Genomic DNA, 25769 nt, shown 5'->3' with positions numbered 1-25769 from the left:
GCAACGTAAAGTTCCTAAACATTACATAATAAACAATATTCTTCGCAAATGTTATGTTTTTTATGTCAGAAATATTAAGTCTTCTAAAAACTTAACTGTAAAGAAAAGGTTGAGAATATATGAAAATGTTCAATACTTTAAATGAAGAATTATTGTTCATTATGCTGATAATAGAACAAGAGTATCTCTAAAAATATCAATAATATCACAGCTTAAGTAGAGATTAGTGCTTTCCGTGATGGAAGCCCCATTCTTTGTGGTCCTTGTGACCGCCCTTCTTGCCATGGTCATGATGGCCATGATGGTGCTCCTCATGACCGTGATGACCCTTGTGACCGTGATGATCCTCATCATAATGATGCTTGTCATGATGACCGTGCTTGCCATGATGATGTTCATGATGACCGCTCTCATGATGTCCGCCCTTCTTGTGGTCTCCTCCGTGCTTTTCGTGATGTCCGTGGTGATGTCCGTGCTTGTGATGCTTGCCTTCGTGATGATGGTCATCATAGAAGTGATGGTCCTTGTGGAAGTCGTCCTTGTGGTATTTCTTGTGGTAGCCGTCGGTCTTCTCTCCCTTGTCATGATGCTTGTGGTGGCCGTGTTTGCCGCCTTTGTGATGATGACCATGCTCGTGGTGATGTCCATGATGATCGTGCTCATCCCAGTGCTTCTTGTGGCCGCCACCGTGTTCATGATGATGTCCTGCATGGTGATGTTTACCGTGATCACCATGTTCTCCCTTGTGGTGATGATGATGTCCTTTATGTCCCTTGTGTCCTTTCTCGCCGTGCTCGTGATGATGGTGAGCATGGTGTTCCTTGCCACCACCTTCTTCATGATGGTGCGATTTGCCGCTCGCAGCTGCTACAAGATCCTTTTCATCTTCACCTAATTCTCTGGCATATACTGCCACAAGGCAAAGCAAGCCGATTGCAAGTACCAACTTCATGTTGATCGCTGTTGTTTCTATACTTTGGTAGTAGTTATTGGTTCTTTTATACTCGATTAGTTTAGATGAAGAAAGTGTTTGGTAATATTATTGCAGTATTCAGGGACAAGTTCTGGCCGCTGAACCGTTACGCGCTATTCCGATTTTCAATTGTGTTTCACTGTTGTTAGTAAATTCGTTAATGTGGTTGAAGTTTTAATTACTCATAGTATCAGATTTTTGTAAATAAACAGAATATATAATGGGTGTTTTAGTGAATGTATTATTACTAAGTATATAAAATATCGTTCTCTTTGTATTATTTTTTGTGTTTATATATATAATTTAATTGCTCGTTATATTACGCAAACATGAGATAAATTATATACCTTCCTTTATATTTCGTCTATTTAAAAGCCCTTGTACCATTAATTTAATTTAAAACATGCTTTATTATACTATATTATCCATTTTAATGAAGCCAAAATGGCTCGGCGGAAAAAAGGTTGATCTCACCGAAGGTCAAGGTTAAACAAGCGCAAACCATGGCGGCTTTCGCTGTAAAAACCATTACCTTTGCTAAATTTGTGTTAATAATTCGTCTTGTTATACATAAAGAAGAACATCACGAAGATCCTGTATATTTACAGGGATTTTAAAACATACATGTATATCGCTTGGCAGAGGAGTGCTGGACTAAGCTCTTATCTGTGTTACCTGACAAAATTTGAGGTCATTATACAGCTGTACGTCATTAACTTTCTTCTGTACCATTTTATCGATGAGATTCGATTTATTCCTCAATGCTTTCTAAGCTATAAATGCAGAATGTATTTAGTTTTTTGTTGTTGTTCGTTAATGATAATTAATAAAATATTTTGTACTAAATACTAATCTATGTATTATTTAAGACCGCTTCCCAATTTATATTTTCATGATTTTAATTATTATTATTATTAGTCTATGATTATATCAAATATATATAAATATTCTTTATCCATCTCAATCAATGTCAGTGCCAACGAAGATAATAAATTAGGTGTAAACTCAAAAATCAAATCAAATCGATCATAATACACTTTTTTCACAGTCGAATCATAATTTTACATGATTATATAAAGCACAAATTTTAGTAACATAATAATCGCAACGTTAGAAGTATAAATCGCATAGGTACGGTTTGATATTTACGAAAATCAACTGACACGTGAACAATATTAACTATGGATTTTCACTACAACGTTACGTCAAAGGATATTTGCACAATACAATGGGTATCGGACGTGAAAATATATTTTTTCGTTCATTTCAATTTCGCCGGCGCTGCATAAAAAGAACAATCTGCAAGTCCTTGTCGAAATTTAATCAAAACAACAATAGAACTGTCCGCAGTCGCTCCTGGACGTCTTATTCTGATACTTTTCAAAATTCTCAAGTCTTGCTATTCCTTTTTAATTTCCTATTAGAAAGACAGATGGACAATATTACGAAAATTTTACAAGTATTAGAGCTGAGATTGTGCAGTGGCTAGAACGGGTATATCTTAAGCGGAGATTGCGAGTTCAAACCCGAGCGAACGCAACAAAGCAGTAATATTTTGAAAATATGTATATTTATTTAAACATATAAACAGTGTACATGTTAATATATATATATATATAAAGGTTCATTTTAAAATATTTATATTTTGATGTCAAATAAGTATAGATAATATTGCGAATAATTTATATTGATACATATGATATTATCAAATATATCAAAAGTAGCGCTTAAACGATAATAGGCTCAAACTATTCATAAAATGTATTTAATTTTATTACGTGATTAAATTACAATAATAAAAAACACAATAATAATATCTAAATATAAACACCTTAATATATTATAACATAAAATTAACATTTGACTCCGATTATTCAAAAATAACTGCTTAACAATAACAATAAACAGGATCACAAATCCAACTATAACCTTTAAAACTTTTATCAAAATTTCGTAGATAATTATTACATTTACAAAAAATTAGTTCTTTACTTTTTCATGTAAGTTTCTTTTTGGAATATATAAAAAAGACATATCTATTCTAGAATAAGGACGACGGAAGATGGCCTCCAACGACCCTTCAGGGACACTCGAGGCGGTAAAGCTTCGACTAGGCTAATATTTTTCATAATTTAACTTGAACAACAAATGCTTATTTTCCAAGGAGTCATTTATAACTCGTCTTTTATGTATTTTCACTTAATCCTAACCTAAACAAACGCGAATATTTTTTTTCCTTTTTTTGCGTTATTAAAATTAGTATTATACTTTCCTTTTTTTTTATTATCGACGAAAATAACATTTTTTTTTATGTTATAGGTGGCAAACGGGCAGGAGGCTCATCCGTTGGAAAGTGACTATCACCGCCCATGGACATCTGCAATACCGGGGGACTTGTAGAAGCGTTGCCGGCCTTTAAGGAAGGAGTACGCTCCCAAGTCGTATCAGTTCGGAGAAACCGCAGGCGAAAGCTGGTTTCACAGAGTGGTTGTGTTGTTCCACAGAAAATGTCCATACACCTTATATGCTATTTACACAACACTACTAACAGCTTAAGCATATTAAGCTTTCCGAGCGGGTGTGAATAAAACACTATCTAATGTTAAATCTCTAGATTTAAATCCAATAATTTTATCTAGATATAGATAGCAGTTGTTTATAATCGATTGTAGTTCTCATTCCGAAATCAACACTTCGGGTGCTAAATTTGAATTAATTCAAAAGCAATTAGTCATCTTTACGGACCATTGAATCTCGGCGTGAGGGTCAACGACCAAATATTTTTCCGCGATAAAAACGTATTTCAACATAGAAATATATTGTAAATAAAAAATTAAATATGATATTTCGGATGGAATTTAACCAAAATTAGTAAAGTATTTCTTCGTATGTAAAAACGTATAACCGATTCAATAACATATAACTATTATTACTTATGTTTTCTACACAGAATGTCTATGTGTTTGTAGTTATTTCCTTAATTCGAAATAGATCTATTTCATTGAATGTTGTTCGAATTATTATCCGTCAAAATCATTTAACATTCAATGATAATATCACGAAGCATTAACGCACAAATATTAACCGCAATAACGACTTCCTACTTTTAGAAGTTAGCTAAAAATAGCAACGTCGAAAGTACCGTTGAAACTCTCTCCTTGATCAAACATTGTGTCAAGTGAGGAGGTACCGTAATGTAGTCGCAAAAACATGTGTTTCTAAATTCATAGCTGTACATTATTAAGAAGGAATTTGTTAAAAAAAAAATTTAGATAGCATTAGCATTAGCAGCCTGTAAATTTTCCCACTGCTGGGCTAAAGGCCTCCTCTCCCTTTGAGGAGAAGGTTTGGAGCATATTCCACCACGCTGCTCCAATGCGGGTTGGTGGAATACACATGTGGCAGAATTTCGTTGAAATTAGACACATGCAGGTTTCGTCACGATGTTTTCCTTCACCGCCGAGCACGAGATGAATTATAAACACAAATTAAGCACATGAAAATTCAGTGGTGCTTGCCTCTGTTTGAACCCGAAATCATCGGTTAAGATGCAAGCGTTCTAACCACTGGGCCATCTCGGCTCTTTATATAGATATTTAAAGATTTTTATATAATATTGTTTTTATATGCATGGCTTTCTTATTACGGCACGCGTGGTTTTTTCAATTGTTTTTGTTTTCTTTCATAGTCTAATATACGTACTCCTAAATAAATTTTATATTTTAGTTAATGCAATACTCTTCTTATTGTTGTATTGTAGTTGATAATTTTATTGACATTTGATAACAGATTTTAAAAGCTTCCTTCACAATTTTGTAAATTGAAACCAATTCCTAAATTAGAAATCTTACCAAATGCATTATCCGTACTAATTGAAAATGAAGAGGAAGAATAGTTAAATCCACGACATTGTAAGTAAACGTGTATAGGTTCTGTTCCTGATTCGTGACATCTTAACAACGCACTCATCTTTATGCTTCTGATAAATGATTCGTGACTGAATTGGATATATATTGTTAGAATTCATATTAGTTAGAAATCTGATTTAGGCGATTCAGAAACGGCTATCGTGAATTTACGATATATTTCGAAAAGGTTTTTGAATGAACAACACAATGACATGACGTAATTTTTTAAATGAAAACTTTTTAAATGTCTAAGTCTATGTAGTAACACAAGAGGGAAAATAATTACATATAATTAGACTAGATAATATCGAGCAAAAAATAAGGGATCGAGAATATACTAACAAACGATATTTTTTTCTGGAGCTAAATTAAAAAAATATCCGATGGCATTAGATGATTTTAATAACGGTGGTAAAGTACAAATTACAATACTGGCTTTAAATTGACGGGCTATTAACTGTAATTATAAAAAAAAAAACAATGAAATAATTTTATGTATCTGTAGATAGTGACTATATAATTTACTAAAATTAAAAAGTAAACTATCAACAAGATTGACTCGTATATAATATATTAAAGTGATCTCCTGTTAATGTCCCACTGTTGGGGTCCTCGCCGCTTAAGGAGTATTATGTTAGCTTTAGTGCGCGTTAATGGACGAAAGAACAGCATCCGACACGTTTACAATTATGTTGTTGTCAGATATTTATAATCACCGCTGAGTACAAGATTAATTAATATAAATACAAACTTAAATAAAAATACAAATTCATGTGCATAACATGAAATTCATATTAGTTTTTGAGTATGCAAATAAACACTTATTAAAATGATTGTATTGTCCTAGTAAATTCCGTTTTGCCGTTCTTACATTTCATTCGTTATTTGTTTCCAGAAAGGTGAACTTAACGTTACACAGTATATTGTTTTGGGTTTCTTTTGTTATTACGAATGACTGCGAGCTGCGGGCTGTGGTTTTGACGACACCGATGTTAATTCTTTAATACATTTTTAAGTTAGGTATAGTTTTATATAATTATAATAAAAAGTACAGTATCATTTTAAATTGAAGTATTAAAATCAAAATATAGTCAATAGTCAGTATATTATATCAAAAATAATGTGTTCGAGGAAGAAGAGAAAAATCAAAACTACAACTACAAATAGGAAGTGTCAGGCTATCCAGACCTAACGATTTGCACTTAGCTATAAAATGTCAACACTTTTACGCTGGAAACATGTATTTCTGAGACATTTAGAGAAATTGTTTGACAACCACGTACAAGTACGTTATGGGATTTCTGCCCAAGTTTTCTTCAAAAAATTTCAGACGTACTCCTTGTTCCGGTGATATAGTACGTTACAAATACAGTGGATTTATTTAACTGATATTAAATATTTTAGTGCTTATTTTTAATATCTTAGTATAGTTTTTTATTGAAATCCACTATAAGTAAGAAATTGTGAAACAATCACTCAACCAATATATATAAAATTTATACAACAAGATGCAGCGAGTTCCGGAGAAGGTATTATATAATTTTGCTTCATAAGTAGCTGCGCCTTGTAGTTTCATCCGCTTCAAATTACTACAATATATAATAATACTATTAGACTATTCTATATAGACATTATATAATAAGACGTCGTGTAAATACACGACGATCGTGAATTTAATGTTCATGTAAATTATAAATTTAATCACACCAATTAACTGTCACCTATGCTTTAACAATGGCACGTCACAATTGGTATAAGCTTTCAAATACAGTAAGAAAAAAGAACATTAAATGTAATGTTAATCATAATACACAATTAAAAGTAAAAAAATATATTAAAGGAAGTAGTCCTCAACGGTCAGTACGTTATTGACTGTTTAAGAGTTGTCTTAGATTTTCGCGATTATTACACATTGAAATAAAACTAGTTTTTAACGGATTTAATCGCGTATATTAATTATTTTAACATCCCGACGTTTCGAGCACTATGCAGTGTTCGTGTTCAGTTCAGTGTTCAGTCTGCCCGTGACCACGAACACTGCAAAGTGCTCGAAACGTCGGGATGTTGAAATAATTAATATACGCGATTAAATCCGTTAAAAACTAGTTTTATTTCAATGTTTAAGAGTTCCTTCGCCTGAAAGATATATTGTCATAGCAACTGTAATATTTCAATTTCGTAGTATAAAAGCAGGTTTTTGGCTTTTGAATAGTAATAAAATTTTACTGCATCATTTATACCTCCTTATATAGATTTAGCCAAAATGAACCGGCAAGTTAGTAGTTACACTTTTCCAACAATTATTTATTTGACCAATTCCTTGATGAACTCAAAGAGTTAATAAATTATTTTTTTTAACATATGTATTAATAAATATTAGTATGACATCTTCATTGCTGCCGGAAATCTTGTAGAAAACTGTAAAATATGAAAGGATAACACTTTGCCGAATCTTGCAGAGTTTTGAAATAAATTTAAAAGCGAACGCTAACTTCAGACCGCGTTGTTTGAAGAAAATACTACTGAGCAATAATTGATACGTGCTTTCGATACTAATGTATCTTAAATATTTTATAAAAATATTACTTAAGTTATATGAATTTTAATGTAAAAATGATTTTAATAAATCATAATACAAGGTGCGTAGGGTTATAGTATAGTTTTGAATTAAGATAGCCATAGACAAGATAGGTATATTAGGTACTTTTTGTCATTCATGTCATTCATGTCATCATCTTTATCGGCGACAACGCAAATTTTAACTTGCATTATATTCCACAATTCAGTTTGTTTATATATTTGGCACAAATTTTCGCAACTAATATTGTACTAACTTTCCGATGAGCTGGAAACTTAAAACTTTTTACATAGCTTAAAATTGCATGACGATGCAATATTAACTCTATTAGATTTCAAACTAACTTCGCGACTTTAAATTTATATTCGAAGTCGATTATAAAATTTCACACAAGATTATAAAGAGCCGAGATGGCCCAGCGGTTAGAACGCGTGCATCTTAACCGATGATTTCGGGTTCAAACCCAGGCAGGCACCACTGAATTTTCATGTGCTTAATTTGTGTTTATAATTCATCTCGTGCTCGGCGGTGAAGGAAAACATCGTGAGGAAACCTGCATGTGTCTAATTTCAACGAAATTCTGCCACATGTGTATTCCGCCAACCCGCATTGGAGCAGCGTGGTGGAATATGCTCCAAACCTTCTCCTCAAAGGGAGAGGAGGTCTCTTCTTAGGGGAAGACTAATTTCGTTCTATTACGCTGCTGCAGTACGGGTTGATTCACATCTGATATCATCTGTTAAATGCTGGTAAACATTTTCTCTTAAGATCCACGTATTTTGACAGTTAGATAAGAATATTCAAAGATATTTTGGATGAATTTATACATATATATATATTTTGAAAACTTGATATGAGTTAATTTCGTTTATAATACAATTTCTTTTAATATTCCTTTCATAGACCAGATTTGGCAAAAGAACAGAGAGATATAAGCCGTGTGAACACTATTTTATACACGCTAAATTTAGCCCAGTATTTCGAATGGTTTCGACAGACAATAAAGTAAGAATAAAAAGGAAATTTAATGCAAAAACTTTTCCTCTATTTTCTTGATAGGAATACCCTTTCTTCCACGCCATAAAACTTTTATAGAAGATTATTTCTCAACCCCATAGTTTCATCACATTTTAGGAAATATTTGAAAATAATTATTACTTAGTAAAATTTGTATTTTATTGTGATTGCTGTTTGTGTAGTATGTGTGTAAAACTTACTGTGAAATTTTAGTTGTATCCACTAAAAGACAAAAAATGTTTTGGCTTCTTCAATGCTCAGGTGTCAGCAGTTTTGTTTGTCACCCTTCAACGTCAGCAGTCAAGATTCGTTGAGACATGTAACTTCGAATTGCGATAAAAGATTGCGGATAAGTCCGTATAAGAATTTAAGAGATATTTCTGTTAAATTCTTGTCAAATAAAAAAGCATTATGAGAATAAGTATATTTTTATTAGTTATATGTTATAGTATATTATTATATTTTTTGTAGCACAGCTGCGTGACTTAGTACTTGGATTTCTGTATGAAAAAAGGCAAGCAAAGAAAAAAGAAGATCCAGCTACTTCTTCTAGTAGCTGGCTTAAAAAGTTAATAATGATGAGGTCCTAGGTTTGAATGCTGGATAGAATTAATAAAAATTTGGAGTTTTACTGTTAATTAATGCATTTTAGATCAAAGTTTAAGTTCGCTGTTTGGAGGTATGCTTATCTTGAAAAGATACAACGTTCGGTCCTTGGTCCCATACACGAAATGCTACCCTATTAGACTATATTATCTCCTGCGCAGTAGGCTAGTGTGCATTGAGGTCGGCAGATGGGCAAATAGGTCATCTGATGGTAAGTGGTCAAAATTGTCCGAAAATATATTAGCGCCGCTTACAAGCTGTATTTCTTAAAATACCTGATAAACATTCCTTACATTGCTAATGACCTACTAACCTTCATAGCTAGGGTGTTATGTCCCTTTTGCCTGTAGTTACTCTGTCTCACTCACCCTTTAAATCGGAACATGACATGACAATACTAATTATGACAATACTAAGTATTGCTGTTAGATGGTAGAATATCTAATCTAAAGTGAATCTTTTAGGAAGACAAAATTGATGAGGACAATGTGCTTTTTCTTAACATTTTGTGAAGCTGTGGTAAACTATCCTTCTTTTTGTTTAATTTAAGAGTCTCCACAAAAAAAAAAAACAGTATAAGTCATTGTGATCCAATATAATCCAGAAAGAATTAACCTTAGTTACCATGGATAGTGAGCAAGCGTATAATTATAAAGATTATTTTCCTGAATATAAAAGAATTTCGTCACTGCTCCAAGAATCCTTCACGTGGAGAAAAAAAACGAGAAACACTGAAAACATACAAAACACTCTTAAAATATGTACCTGTTGAAGTGATAAAGATCTTTTGAGAAATGGAAAAGTTGTGTAAGGCGCTTTTACTGAATAATGAGCAATGAAGTTTCATTCCAAGAATCGTTTCATTCGGTAGGTTTGTTACCTCTGAATCTAAAAAGCCACAATTTATTATTTAATATTATGAGCCTCAACAGCTCGACGGTATTCGGGCTGACTGACGGGCGATATGAATGTCGCAGGTACGATCTCGATTCCTCGGACACTGTACAACCCATTCACATGAGTGATTTAAAAAAATCATAGCTAATATATTTATTTAATATACTTCTTCTTCTTTTTAGGCTATTTAATCTTTGATTTGTTTTTTATTAGGTAGAAATCTCTCAATAAGAATATATTAGTACAGAATAAACATTAGTTAGTTGGTTCTCTATTTCAATATCACACACTTGTCTCCTTATAAAATTATCCGCTTGTTTGACTATAAACTCAATAGTTATAGTACCGATTTCATGTATTTCTGATTAGACTAAAGGTGGACTGGTGAATAACTGCTTCAGGCATTTAATCCGAACTTTGGTTTACACTAAAATATTTTAATCGATAGTGTTTTTAAATAAATTTATGTTATCGTTAAAGTTAATTCTGCTACAATATTTATGACGTCCTCGATAATCTTAAACAATAAATCGGTAAATATTTAATTATTATAATTTAATTTATTTATTTTACGATAGACTAGGCTTGCCAGAGAGCTAAATAAAAGTCAACTTATATACATGACATATAGGTACGTGACCTCGTTTTTGTCTTGGATTGCCCATAAAATAATAAATGACGTATCTATAAGATAGATTGATACTGTAAACACTAAGAACCACCATATATTCATTTTGGTCAAGCATCCATTGAATTAGTTGACTGAAAATTGCTTAACTATTTTCTGCACGAGCTTACATAAACAAAATAATATAACAAGCAAAATGACATTATAAATTGTAGAGTTTTAATGGGGCAGAGAAAATAAAGCTTTTCCAAGTAAATATGATTTTTTTAAAATGTAAACGGCAATCTCTTTGTGAGAGAGGAGACCACTTTATTAGATTACGCCGGCTAATGAAAATAAAAGCAACAGGCGGTACAACGACGAAGTCGTATCGGGTGGCAGAGTTGTTTGAAAATAGTACCTTGTCGCAGCAAGCGTTAAAGTTAGTGGAGGATGTGATTTTATTACGTACAGTGAAGTGTAAAAACACTTAGAGATTTTAAATAAAATCTACAAAAAAAGATTACCTTTCAAATAGAAATATATACCTCATTAAATACAAAAATCTTTAACATAATTAAATTATTATTTACAAGCGACCCGCCTCGGCTTCGCACGGGTGCAATGTGGGTAATCCCTAAGAAATAGACATATACCATCGTGGACTTTTTTGAAGACCGTTTTAAGGTGTACAATACTGAAGTACATTATTTAGATCTATCTCGTCTGGGTTCAGCCAGCGTTTACAATGTAAGCGCAAAAAATGTATAAATTTACGACATCACATTAGAAACTTTTAAAATTATCAGTGTTACTTAACTATATTGTCTATGTATTATATACAAAAACCTTCCTCTCGAATCACTCTATCTATTTAAAAAAACCGCATCAAAATCCGTTGCGTAGTTTTAAAGGTTTAAGCATACAAAGAGACATAGGGACAGAAAAAGCGACTTTGTTTTATACTATGTAAAGATGTGTTGACAAGAAATTTATTTTTGAATAAGTTTCCCTAATTATGTAACATGAAACATGAAACATTTCAATATGTTTCGTGTACCTAATAAAAACCTAACTATGTTATAAAATATTATTTTACCGGTTTGAACTAAAATGAAAAATTAATTCTACTTACAAAATGGTGTAAGAAACACAGTAATTACTCTTCTCAATAGTTCTTTTAACCTTCAAAACTCTCTTACTTGTAATTTACTTGCTCCGCGCTGTTTTGTATTTAATATAATCTTGGACAGTACAATTCGGTATTTGATGAAGCATTTTTTTTTATTATCTTAATAATTAATAATATGGTTGACCAATACAGACCCACTATTGATATAAAATAATATTTCCTTTAGTGTACCACCTTTTCCTTTAGTGTTTCCTGTAGTGTGTTTGTATGTAAACCAACTAGGATATCAAGTTAAAATATTTAACAAAAACTAACTTATCACAGAATACATTTTACAGAGCAACGCAAGTTAACTAAATGGATGATTATATTTATATATATATTATATTTTGTAAAAAAAAGACAATCGTCTTAAGGTAGAAAGCTTAATCTCTGTTGACTATTGTTCACACTCTGTCGGAATCTACCATATCTTTCTTTTTTTTCGAACTGACTGACTGAGCATGATTCAATAGGCCAGAGTGACCTCGACAGCGTCATCGGGCCGTGGGCGAGCCGTAAAATACTCTACCGGATGTTCCACATCGAGTCATCGCACTAGAGTACGTAAGTTACGGACTGTGTTTAGAAGCAGAAAGCCCCGCTGACCCCCGCCTGCAAAGGTATTCAAGACGTAGAGATACAAGACACGGTAGTATGCGCAAGATACCCTTTTAGGAGTCTATATATACCCTCCCTGAATTAAAAAACTCTCTTCCAAAAACATTTTTTTCAGCTATAAATAAAAGCTTGGAGCTTGTTTGTTGGCGTTGTGCTTAGCTTTTCAAGTATCATAAGCAAAAAAAAAACATTTTAATAAAAAAAATATATTAACTAACCTAATGCAGAAATATAAAAATACCATGTTTCTTTCATTTCACTTGAATCTTTCATTTCTTGAGTTGTTTAACTATCGTTTACTAGTAAAATAAATACAAGAAAATGTTAATCATAATGTGTTAAATCCTAATATAAAAACCACGGGGAAATTCAACTTATTAATATTAAAAAAAAAAAATGTTTTATATTAGAAATAAAAATATCAGTTTTTTTTTAATATGATGTAAATACATATAAGAAACTACTTTACTTACTATAAATTAACTAAGGAGCTAGAATAAAATTAATTAAAATATTATATTGCGAAACCACCGGCTATAGAGGTTATAATTCACTATTAATAAAAAAAACAACATAAGGAAAATGAGACTAAAATTGTTGTGACAAGGAAATTAATTTCGGATGCTCAACTTTACGCGCGCAGTGTCCTCTCACCCCTAATGAGGCATAATATGAGTAATAGGAAATAAAACGCATATTGGTTTTCGATGTCAACTATTATTTTTGAATTATCTGTAAAAGTGCAATTACACATGTACGTTACCTATGTTTTGTATATGTACGATTATTTATTTAACTTTTGTTCGTAATTCAAATAAATAAATAATATAATATCTATTATGTTGCGCAGTACACAGTATCTGCCAACTAAGGAATCTCTGGGAACCAGACCTTCCGTGAGTTTCCAGTAACTTGCTGATTCCTTAAAATTTAATATTGTATAGTTCCAAGCGTAACAAATCATTACATGATTGGCATTCAATTCTGTCACATGTATTCATTTTGTAATTAAGTTTTCATTATTGTTTAAATTCAATTTAATTTTTAAAAAGTCTAATTGAAGCTCCCGAAACTTGACTATCTATTTTTAGAGTTTACCATACTTTAATAATCCAACTGATTTGTAAGAATCATACAATTATAAGTATTGACATCACAATACCTATATCTATCTATACTAAATCTGTCAAGAGCACATTTGGAAGGGCCCCGTCAAATAATCACCGAACCCCCAAGGGGCCATTTGTTCACCCGAGTGTCGCTGCCTCTGACATTATATGCTAACCACATTTTATATTGACTAATGTCTTTACCTGACATTATATATATCGCCGATTTAATAAGAAAATCAAACTCGAAAATATATTGTTTTTGACAAGACTCTTAATAGATAGATATTTAAAGTAAACCCAACACAAGACAGACTTTTGTGTTACAAAATTAGTACCATTGATATACCTTACCGTATAAAAATACACAACTAGAATGTTTTTTTTTTTTGTTGTCATATACTCTAAAATGAGAACTAGAAGATTAAAGGAAGCTCCCTTATTTTAAAATTATGGATACAATGAACATTAAATGTATATATGTATACATAGAAAGTATGGAAAACTCTAGTATCTAAGTATTCTCTAATATTTATTCGTTATTTATTTTCAAACCAGGATGTGGTCGAAAATCGCCATTTTCTTAGACGAAAATCGATAAATTTTTTATTTACATCTTTAGTACAGTAAAACTTTTATATATAATAATAGCAAAAATATAACTCAATATTCGATGTAGATAAAAATAAAATGTAGGAGAAATGGTTTACACTTTAAAACGAGGTCATCGAAAATTGTTATGACCACGTATATTTCTTATAAATACGCATCAACATACATACATACTACACTTCCTTATCTCTTTTGTTATAAGCTAATATCCCACGAAACTTTGCGTTTATTAAAAATATTTTATAGGAATTTCGAAACCTATGACAGGTTTTGTTTTGATTTAATTTCATTCTAAACTGTAAGGCACTCATCTACATTTTGCGCTAAAATGATCAAACCTCTTTTAAATCAAATTTTAAATATCAAATAGTATACATTAGTTCAGTTAGAATTGGAGTTTGTCGAAATCAATTTACTTTAATTTTGTTTACGTTTATCATTTTTTTCTTACATACCATGGCGCCGCTCTCTAACCGGCCAGTATTTTTTTTCTTCACATCTACGGCTAGAGCTCTTCAAAATGAGACTATAACCGATTTTTTAACAGCTGTCGCCGCATAATCACTTGGACAAAAACCGGCTTACGCTATTAACATATAAGACGGTATACTTCAATGCCATGTGTACCTAGTAGAAGAAAACGCCTTCGCCTTCTGTTCAGTTCATGCTTGCTTCTTACAAAATTTGATCAAATTTTGTTCAGTTGTTAGCCGTGAAAAAAACCGACGCACAGATAGACAAAGTCACTATCACATTTATAATAGTATAGTGAATCATAACACGTTTGTATTTTGCAAATATTTCTTGTGAACATGATTATTAAAAGTCCAAAAAACAATATAAAGTATAAAAAGCACGTGTTTTTAATTACTTTTATATGATAAATATTTTATCACCGTTTTCAGCATACACGTGTACGTACCTCACTCTTATTATTCGCAATGGAAATAAACATTTTTCCATTGTCCGAAAGATTTTTTATTGTTGTGAATACGTGCCTACCAAAAAAATTTTTTTTGTGTATTTTTATTCAATTGAGCATGTTTTTTTTATAACTCGCGGTATTTTCTATCTCGATTTGTAAAAATTTTCAATACAATAATTTTATTGTAGACAAAACACCCATTGTTCTATGTACATGTAATTAGACTTAACATAATTACAACTTAAACAATGAACAAAGCAGACGTCTGTGAGTTATAAAGTGATTACTTATGATAGTTTCTGCATGACGCGTCTGCTGAATTTGACATTTAAACTTTAGGCTCATACGCTTGATGAGACATTGATTAACACTTGGTGGTGGAGCACACATGTATAACATAACTAAAATTAAAGTAAGCGAATTACGAATATCATTACAAAAACATTTCTTGGTGGTATCAGATATTCTACCGGCTAACATGAATTAGTAATGTTGTGTACCGGTTTGAAGGGTAACATTTTAACTGCAGATAAAAAGGACAAAAAATCCTAGCTCACACTCTTAGTGGTGCATGATTGGCGACGTAAATAATATTTTCTTAAAAATATCTATGGACAGTGGTGACCACGTGACCCCTTTACAAATTCTCGACCGCTTACATATATAAAAAAAAAAAATGTAGTGTCTACGATTAGTAGCATTGAAATAGTACACCGCGTTAAAATCAAAATATGAGTTATTACTTTGCTAACTGTCATAAAAAATAATAGCTTACACTTATGAGGGTTTAGTTGGTGTTATATAGTTCACAAGGGCGAAACGATCAAATAGTTAATTTTAACGATTGTCCATAAATCTAAATCAGTTTTATAATCAGTCTTTTTTTGAAAATTTGTACAATATTTATATAAAATATGGTAATGTATATAAAATATTTCTTTTTTCTTTTGTTTTCTTGTTTGTTAATTATGATCTCACATAAAATAATTAGTAAGTCTGTAATATTATTAATGTCGAATTGTATGCAAGAACTTTTTATATTATAAGTTAAATCTATATATGGTAGATGATATCTTTTGATTTCTTTGTTGCAGGTAAGCTTTCACAAATAATAGGTAAGTAATCATATTATCGTATCGTGGTCGAGTGGTGTGTACGCCAATTTTCATGGGTACGCCACTCCGAGGTCCCGGGTTCGATTCCCGGCCGAGTCGATGTAGAAAAAGCTCATTTTTCAAGTTTTCTATGTTTGTCTTGGGTCTGGGTGTATGTAGTACCGCCGTTACTTCTGATTTTCCATAGCACAAGTGCTTTAGCTACTTACATTGGGATCAGAGTAATGTATGTGATGTTTTCCAATATTTATTTATTTATTTATATATTCTATTCAGTTTGTAGTTAACGATATTGTTATTAACACGTAATATCTTGTAAAATTGGACAGGCGCATGAAATTCACAGTACACTTAAAACTTTCAGCTGTAGGTTTTCGGCACTTCAATTCGCCGTATACTGTCTTAAGTGCACTAAGGCTTATACAAAATGTATCACCTGTCTCAACGTGTCCTCACAATGGAGTTGACTAACTTCAACGTATCGCTGTGGGGTTCTTGGGAGAATTAAAAAAGTTTTAGAACTTCAATGTAATATTTGTCGAGTCTTGTGTGCATCTACACTTAAGTCATTAACAAAATTATTTAAAAATAGACTCAAATCACGTTTTGCACACTTATCATGAGATGAACTTTTTTTAAAAAAAAGGTTGTTTTTTTTTCAAGATTGTTTGAAGTATTACGTCTGCATTACTAATAATATAATATTGTGTTTAGATATACTCGTGAGCTGCTAGTGATTTAGCGTTTATTTTATGTTTTTGCATTCTATGTTTGCATCAAGAAGAATTCTATCAATTATTTTATCGATATTTATTGTGTTCATGTATACTCGTACCACCTAAATTATTGCTTTCAGTTTTTCGAATGAAATAAAATACATAGTTTTAATGTCACGCTATGAACGTCAAAATAATATTATAACTACATTTTTGTTTGTACGATACACAAGCTGCTCATATTGATAAAGTTGTAAAATATGTTTTTGACTAAATTTTACAATTATCTTAGCTTTTTTCGTTGAATAAATAAGGACAATTAACCTGACGTTTGCTATGGTTACTTTCTAATGACGATCAGTTGTGTTGACTGAGAGTCTCAGAGTCATATTTAGGCAAGAATAAGATCTTAGTCTAAGTTCTCTTTCTTTTAGAGGAATATGATTGAATGATGCAATGCACGTTGGTGGATAAGCATGTGATAGAGTTCCATAATTCTTAGGATGATTTCCATGATATTTTCCAACCATGAGATAAATAATAAACACGAATTAAGCACAGTTAAATTCGTGGTGGTTGGCAATTTATTCTGTTTGGGATTAACAAGGACTTTATAAAACTTAGACGATTATTGATTATAACTAATTTTCTCAATTATTAAATAACTTTACTAAAACCATTAAAGGTGCTTGAAGTAATAATAACTTTCCTCTCTCTATTTACAGTATTTATGAAGTAATCAAGGAAATTAGTCAAAACCAATCATCATCTAAGTTTTCTGAAACCCAACCAGAATAAATATAGCGCCATTCTCTTATCACTTTATTCTACGGGTTAAAAGCGTGGAAGGGATTTTAATAATCATTTAATATTTTTGGTAATATTTCCGCTAACAAATTTAATTATCATTACTTTAATCAAATTCATGTGTTTATAATTAAATTAACTAACAAAGTTCTAAACCAAAAAAAAAATAGGTTCTCACTTAACAATAGAATTGTATAAAATAAAGTTACAACAAAAATGAATAACAAATTAGTATTTTTCTACATTCACCTTCAACCTTCATACCCATTTGGTAATTCGTACCCATCTAACACTATTCAAAATATTTTAAGTAAGCAGTAAATACAAAAAGAACTCATTAAGAGCTAAGACCATACATAATGTGGATTGATCGACTCAATCTTAACGGAAATAAATTGCATAGCCGCGAGAGATAATCTCAATAGCTGGATTATATTATACTTTGAAAATAAAAATTACGGCAGTAGCAGTTAAAATTCTTCCAAGAAGAATAACATGTATAATACAACTAAAATAAAAGTAAGCAAATTAGAAAGAGCATTGTAAAAATATTTACTTGCCGGTGGGGCTTTGTGCAAGCTCGTCTGGCTTGGTACCACACACTCATCAGATATTCTACCGCAACACAACAATAAATTCCTGTTTGAGCGATTGTCAGTGAGTGATCCAAAAGTTAGACTAGAGAGTCTGTATGGTGAAGTTAAGTAAATTTGTTTGAAAATTATATGCAAAAATAATTTTTCCTGTATAAATAACATTAAGTACATCACTTTTTGGCAAGATCAAGTTTTATAGTATTTTAAAAGGAAAGAAAAACCCTCACGAAAGAAAGTTATAAATATGAAAAATAAACAGACCAACCTTTTTAGAGTAAAGTGGTTCATATAGGAGGTACTCCAAAAATTTTGCCAATAAAGCTCTCTGGGCCTTATTGCTAATTCAACCGTAACGGTATTCCAAAATTTTCCCAGAAAACCTCGCCACGGACACTCGAAATGTACTCGAAACTTTGCACGAATATCGAAAACTAAATAATTCTGATGAAATTACAACAACAATTCAACGTTCTAACGTGATTGAGTTAGTCTAAGTAAATTATCTCGGTACCGAAATTTCTGGTTCGGTCGGCTTGATTACATTAGTTAATATATAAACGTGTACTTTGATTTATAAATCATTGAGGTATATATTCATTATGAGAATTTGACATTCCTCAAAAAGGACATATTTCTTAAAATGGTTGTGTATAGCAGTAAAAAATCTTTTACGTTATTTATTATTTAATAAGAATTTTTATATGTTAATTTATATAATTAATAAAGACGTAAGCTATGTTTCGTGAGTTTTACATAACACCACCCCAGACCACACCCAGAGCGCTAATCGTGCAGATCCCACAAAGAGTGATCAATTCTGATCGTTTACGAAAGGGTCGTTTAAGAGTAACCGCAATTTTAAAACTGTTGTTATTTCGACAGTAGAAATACCAAACTTATTGAATTTATTAGATTACTTCTTATAAATAATAAAGACTCAACAAAAGACTATAAAAAAAACAATGGTTGTATTACAATTAGACAGCAATACAAAAATATCGACATTACAATTTCACAGAATATTCATTAAAATAAAAGTAACTTAATGTATTAAGTACGCAGGTTTTGATACTACCGTTTCAAGTTGAGTAAATCCTTGCTAGATACGCAACATGTATCGATATGATATGTCTTAAGCAAATTGCAACAAAATATTACAAAATTGTGGCAATTATCAACATTACTAAAATGCAGTATATGGTATTATATTTCTTAAAAAATAACTGAAACATATTAAGAGCTACTATATAGGTAACTTATTTTTTTACGATTAATCTCTGGATCTAATATGATTATAAATTTAAGATTGAAATAATCTATTTTACGTTCACAACTTTTAATGAATTGTATACAAAATAAAACTATAAAAGAATCATCTTATTATTTTATTTATCAAATGACTTTTAAAAGAACATAAAACAAACAATTCAAATAAATCTTTGTAAATAAATCGCATAAATCAATATATTTTATACGAGTATAAATTAAGTCTTAATACCCCCTGTAACGGGGAGAAGCCGAGACACGCCGCCCGCTAATTAAACCTAAAATAAAATATATGAGAACTTTCCCTAGTAATATATATCTTTCTTAATTTATTTTATATTTGATATTGGAAAACTAAATAAAGGCATATTAAGATGGAAATATTATTAAACATAATTAGACACTGGGTAGGCCAAACCTTATTTTAATAACATCTACTTTAAAAAAATATATTAAAAAATTATGTCATTACATTATACATTAGCAGCCTGTAAATTTCCCACTGCTGGGCTAAGGCCTCCTCTCCCTTTGAGGAGAAGGTTTGCAGCATATTCCACCACGCTGCTCCAATGCGGGTTGGTGGAATTCACATGTGGCAGAATTTCTTTGAAATTAGTCACATGAAGGTTTCCTCACGATGTTTTCTTTCACCGCCGAGCACGAGTATTAATTATAAACACAAATTAAGCACATGAAAATTCAGTCGTGCCTGCCTGGGCTTGAAGCCGAAATCATCGATATCAATATTATATCGCCAAGCACTAAAAATAAAATTTCGTTAAGGTATATTTTCTTACTTGTTCGAGGTTTTACGCGTCAGACAAATCTATTTGAAATTAAGTTTTAAATGCATCTCAGTAGTTAATTATCTTAATTGGTTTACTTTTATCTATTCTAATGCGAAAGTAACTCTGTCTGTCTGTTGCTCTTTCGCAGCTAAACCACTCAACCGAAAATAAATATTTGACCAAATGTCTATGACCATTAAAATATATTGGACCAAATATTGGTATTCCAACATTCAGAATAAATCAATTGTAATTATTGTTACTTACCAAGTACTAATATTAATATATACTTTTAAAATGCTCATTCGCATTCTGCTTTAATCAACACAATAGGTATAGGTAGGTATGTGATAATAATCACATCTCAAGGAGAAAATTTAAAAATTATAATGTTGTTAGAAATGTTGTACATAAAAAAAACATACTTCGCATAATTAAAATCCGCTAACAATACAATTATAAATTTAGCTCATAAACAATTAAATCAGGAATATAAAAATAAAAGAAATAAAAAAAAAAAGTATAATATGATCGTAGTGTATTATACTCCACGCCCAAGAACCTGGCACCATCACTTGCCCAATACGCAGCCTCACATTGTTCCCCGTAGTTGGGATCTAATTAACCAGCAGTCAATAGCAGGACGCCTTCAGACGTAAACCAGCCGGGCGCAGCCAATTACGCGCCAATTAATTTTGCAATAACAAGCCTTGTAGGTAACCTACGCTTATAGCTATGGTTGCGGCGTCTTTTTGCTTATTCCACTTAATAGTTCTCATGATTGTTAAAATTTTATATTAGATATTTTTCTTAATTGTCATGTAGCAATGTGCAGTCAGCTTAAAAATGCATTGTTCAACATTCGTTTTTATATCTACAAGAGTGTGAATTCAGCATCAATCTAAAGTATACAAAAATTGTAACTAATATCGTTGATTGCAATTGAATAATGTTATAAGTACCCGTAATACTTAAGAATCAGACTTCACCAGTGTAATTCACGTAGTGGATTTGAACAAAATGTAACCGAATAACAACTGTAATTTACTAAATAAAACTTTAAAATTACTTTCTATGCACAGTGGATGAAAATTGGTACTTCAAAAATAATGTGACATTTTTAAATCGGTGTTCTAATTATTTAAATGGTATAATTTATTTTTAAATCCGCTCGCCTGCAATTATTTTAGTGTCAAGTACATAATAAGATTCAGCTTGGCGCTAATTCATTATTCTGAATTTATTAATCACGCTGATAATATTTTTGGTGTGTCGGTCAATGTGTATTCACTTCTCAAACTGAACATCGACCTATATTGACCTTCAATTCTATTAGACTGTCGTTCGCAAAAAAATGGACTATGTGCTTTTCACAAATGCAGCTTTTGGATATGGACAAATTTATGTCACTTTTTTCTCACATCAGGCATTTTGAAGATCACAAGGTCCATTGTTGTGACGTACGTTACCAAAAAACTACATAATTAAAAAAAAAACGGTTATTCCAAAGATGTTTCCGATAGGTGTAAATAACCCATACGAGCGTATGGCTACATTTTATAATATTCCAAAACGCAATTTAAATATCGATCGAACGCTTCGTCTCTTTCACTTAGCCTAATCAATTCGATCCAAGCATTTAATCACAATAAAGAATATTGCGAGTAAAAAGAAAGTGAACAAATGCGAAACGGAGGTCAACTGAGGAACTAGATAAGGTAAACGTTTGGAATTAATCACACCTCGGCGGAAGGGATCGAATACTAGTCAGCGTTCACGTGCGACGGGCCACGGGAGAAGAGGTTTAAAAAATAATAATGTATTCTTCATAAGCGCCCTTATTTCTTTAGATGTAGTAAATTGGTATTTGGCTAATGAGTAATATATACCTCAAAGTCTGTTAAAACAATGTTAAAGCAGATGAAACTGTGCACATCTAGTATCTACATAAACAAATTACATATTGCCTAAGGTATATACCGAAACTACTGTAATTTGGTGTACTCAGAATCCAACGGCTTGTCTTCACTGACAGCGTAAAGCCGCAGGATTTTATATATACATCGTAACTAAATCTGGTCTTGGGTCTTTCAGTGCTTTTATGCATAACATAATTAATTTGAATGAAATCATGACAAGATATACATACTTTATTCATAATTCTTAAATTTAAATTAAAAGATAATAAAATGCTCTTGTCATAGCCCCACCACTAGTCTCACTGCGAATCTTTTCTCAAGGAGAATAGATGCTCATTCAATTATCTAAATAAAATCTGGATCAGTCTTGTGATCTCGACGTTAACACAATTTGTACCAGTCTAACGGCCTAGTCGAATTAAGAGTCAAAAGTTATCGGCTCAAAGAACCTCTAATTGGATAAGCGTGTTCAGCAATTTTGAGTACAATCTTGTATTTTTTACGATTCTTTATAACATTACTTTTAAAGGCTATTGAATAATTCCTTTTATTATTTATTTCAAATTGTATTCTTGTTAATAATGTGAATAAATTAAAAATAAAAACTTCAAACGATTATGTGTATATAATTATCATGTGAATGTGTTAACCATCTACAATTTGTAAAAATAATCAAAATAATCAACTACCTTCCACATCATATTAAATATACATAATTTGAACCTATATTTAATATTATAAATGTGAAAGTAACTTTGTCTGCCTGTCTGTCGCTCTTTCACTACCAAATCAATAAACCGAATTTGACGAAATTTGGTATGAAGCAAACTCAATTTCCAAGGAAGGACATAGGCTACTTTTTTTCCTAACACATGACAATCAGACCCTAAAACGCGAGCGAATCCGCGGGCTACAACTAGTTACCTATATACATGAGACATGATTATTTATTTACCTATCTATATATATATATATAGATAGGTAAATAATCATGTTTCGTAGAACCGTTACAATGTTAACTGATCTTAGTATTTCTACAAATTGCATTTTAATCAAAGAGCGTACGTGGAAGTTGATAGACTGAAGGGTTCGTCACTTTACCTCGTGTAACTCCATTTACCGGATGCGACGTACACGAACGGAAGCCGTCGGTGTACACCGGATATGACGTTCAAATTTCTGATTTCCTGAGTCAAGATGAACTATCTAAATAATGTATTTCTAATACTGTAAGCAGTGCGTAGTATTTTGTGATTTTTGTTGTGTGTGAATATGTTTAAAATTATTGTATCTTTATAATGTAGTAAACTAGATAAAGAAATATTAGTAATATTAATTTAATTTTTTTACTCATCAGTAATTAATCCAGTGCGAAGCTAGGTACTTGGCGCTAAGGTAGACTCTTCAAAGTTAAGCCCCTTATTGGCACTAATCTTATGAAGGGGCTCCCGGATAATTAACGGTATCAGAGCGCTTCGTTCTCTTTAGACTTTTTAGCACACTGCTGTTTGAGACTAACATATTGTAGCATACATTATAAAGGTTTTTTATTTTAGTTTAACTTAATGAAGAGGATTCATAAGCATTTTTAAGAATAAAATATTGCTTAGAAATTTGTAGGCTTAAAAAAATTGTATTATGATAATATTTCGTTATATTTATAAGTCTTAAATATTTTGATTTTGAAGATAGACTATTTGTTGACTGAAATGTAACTTAAATTTGATGATTTATATTAAGTTCAAGGAATGTTTTTATTTCTTTGAAATGGGATTGGTACTTGGGGTGGTAGAGTGCCTTTTTTTTTTTTTTTTTTTTGCTGGAAAAACGCTTTACGCGCTTCCCCCACGTGATGGTAAGTGGGGGGGTGTGTGGGACTCCCCGGAGCCCTGGACGCGGAGTGCGCCCAGGTACGCCGGGTTTACCCACTAAAAAACCAGCGGTACCCTCTCCGTCTTTCGGCGGGCGCCACGGGATCGCTTACGCATGCTACCGTGACGCCCTGACGGTCGGCCTCCAACACCTAGAAGGGGTTCTCAGGGTACTGAGACCCTCCTAGTCCCTGCGACGCCTATTGAGGCGGGGGGAGAAGGTGCGCGTAGCGCTTCTTCCTCCTCCCTGGTCGTCTTCGGCGGAGCGGGTCTGCAGCGGCATCCTCTTCCCGCTCCCGCTCCGCGGCTTCCTTCTGCGACATCACGTTTTCGCAGAAGGAGCGCATTTCCGACCAGCACGTCTCGCTACTGAGCATTTCGTTGACGATGCTCGGCAGCGAGAGGTCTCCGCCCATAGTCGCCGCCAGGGTGTGCCTCTGGGGCCCCCACGCAGCACACTCACTCAGGGTGTGGTGCGACGTGTCGACTAGCGCACCACACTCGTGGCAGGAGGGTGACACCTCCCGCCGCGCTATTCCGTACAGGTACTTACCAAAGCACCCGTGCCCGGTAAGTACCTGTGTCATCCTGAAGGTGTGTGTGCCCTTCTTTCTCTCGACCCAGCGACTCAAGTGGGGACGGATCGCCTCCACTGTCGCCAGGCCCGCCGTGGGTGACCCCAGATCCTCCTGCCATCGGACGATCAGGGCTTGCTGGGCTAGAGCCCTGATCCGCCCGACCTCCGCCGACCCTGGACGGTCGCCGCGGTTCCTCGTTTCGACCCGGAACCGGTACACCTCCGCGAGCACCTCCGCCTGGAGCTCCCAGGGAGGATCACCCGCGAGAAGTGTCGCCGCAGTCCACGACACCGTACGGTACCCTCTGATGCCTCTCACCGCTATGACCCTCTGCGGCTTCCGCAGCAGGGCCCGATTGTGAGCGGTGAGGGCGTCAACCCAGATCGGAGCACCGTACAGCGCCATCGACCTCACTACGCCGGAATAAAGACGCCGGCATAGCGATCCCGGTCCTCCCACATTCGGAAGGAGGCGGCCGAGAGCGGCGGCGGCGTTGATGAGCCTCGGGCCGAGATGGACAAAATGCTGTCCGAAGCTCCATCGACCGTCCAGGATGAGGCCCAGATACTTCATCTGGGCCTGCACCTTGATCACCGTCCCCCGGACGGTGATACTCGCCCCTCGTGGGGGTCCTTTCCGTGGACCGTGGAATAGAAGGGCCTCCGTTTTATTTATGGAGATGGTGGTAGAGTGCCTGTCCTAGCTATCCACAAATCATTTTATATTCTACCACCAAGCCAATTTGAAGGATGAGTGAGCCAGTATTACTATAAGAACATCTTAGTTTCTAAGGTTGCTGGCGCATTGGCGATGTAAGATTTGGTTAATATTTATTACCATACCAATGTCTAGGGACAATAGGTGACACTTACTATTATGTGGAAGGGACAATGACATATAGGTGGACCTGTAAAAAACCTTACTAATAGTAGGATTTTTTTGTCAGATTTACTTTATTCACACATAAGTTATCCTACCGGCAAATATCGACTGCAAAATTTACGAGAAGTTGCAAAGGAATAACTGGTTATGTTGCTATAAAATATCAAAATTAGGATACCGGTTCGGGGAACAGAATAACAGAAAGTG

General features: G+C 33.1%; 1 protein-coding gene across 1 annotated transcript; it reads right to left on the bottom strand.

Annotated features, from left to right (window-relative positions):
- Window positions 1-223: 223 nt before the first annotated feature.
- Window positions 224-952, bottom strand: LOC125066597 (histidine-rich glycoprotein-like). The gene has a single exon (XM_047674729.1). It carries the CDS (start codon window positions 950-952, stop codon window positions 224-226), a length of 729 nt encoding a protein of 242 aa, XP_047530685.1.
- Between the last annotated feature and the right edge of the window lie 24817 nt (window positions 953-25769).

Source organism: Vanessa atalanta, chromosome 9 (assembly GCF_905147765.1).
Source record: "Vanessa atalanta chromosome 9, ilVanAtal1.2, whole genome shotgun sequence".
Lineage (NCBI taxonomy): Eukaryota > Metazoa > Arthropoda > Insecta > Lepidoptera > Nymphalidae > Vanessa > Vanessa atalanta.
The sequence above is the reverse complement of the archived record's forward strand: the minus strand, read 5'-3'. Positions and strand labels throughout refer to the sequence as shown.

What these genes read in the sequence shown, in the direction of transcription:
- LOC125066597 (XM_047674729.1), bottom strand. Translation starts at nt 952, where the DNA reads ATGAAGTTGGTACTTGCAATCGGCTTGCTTTGCCTTGTGGCAGTATAT.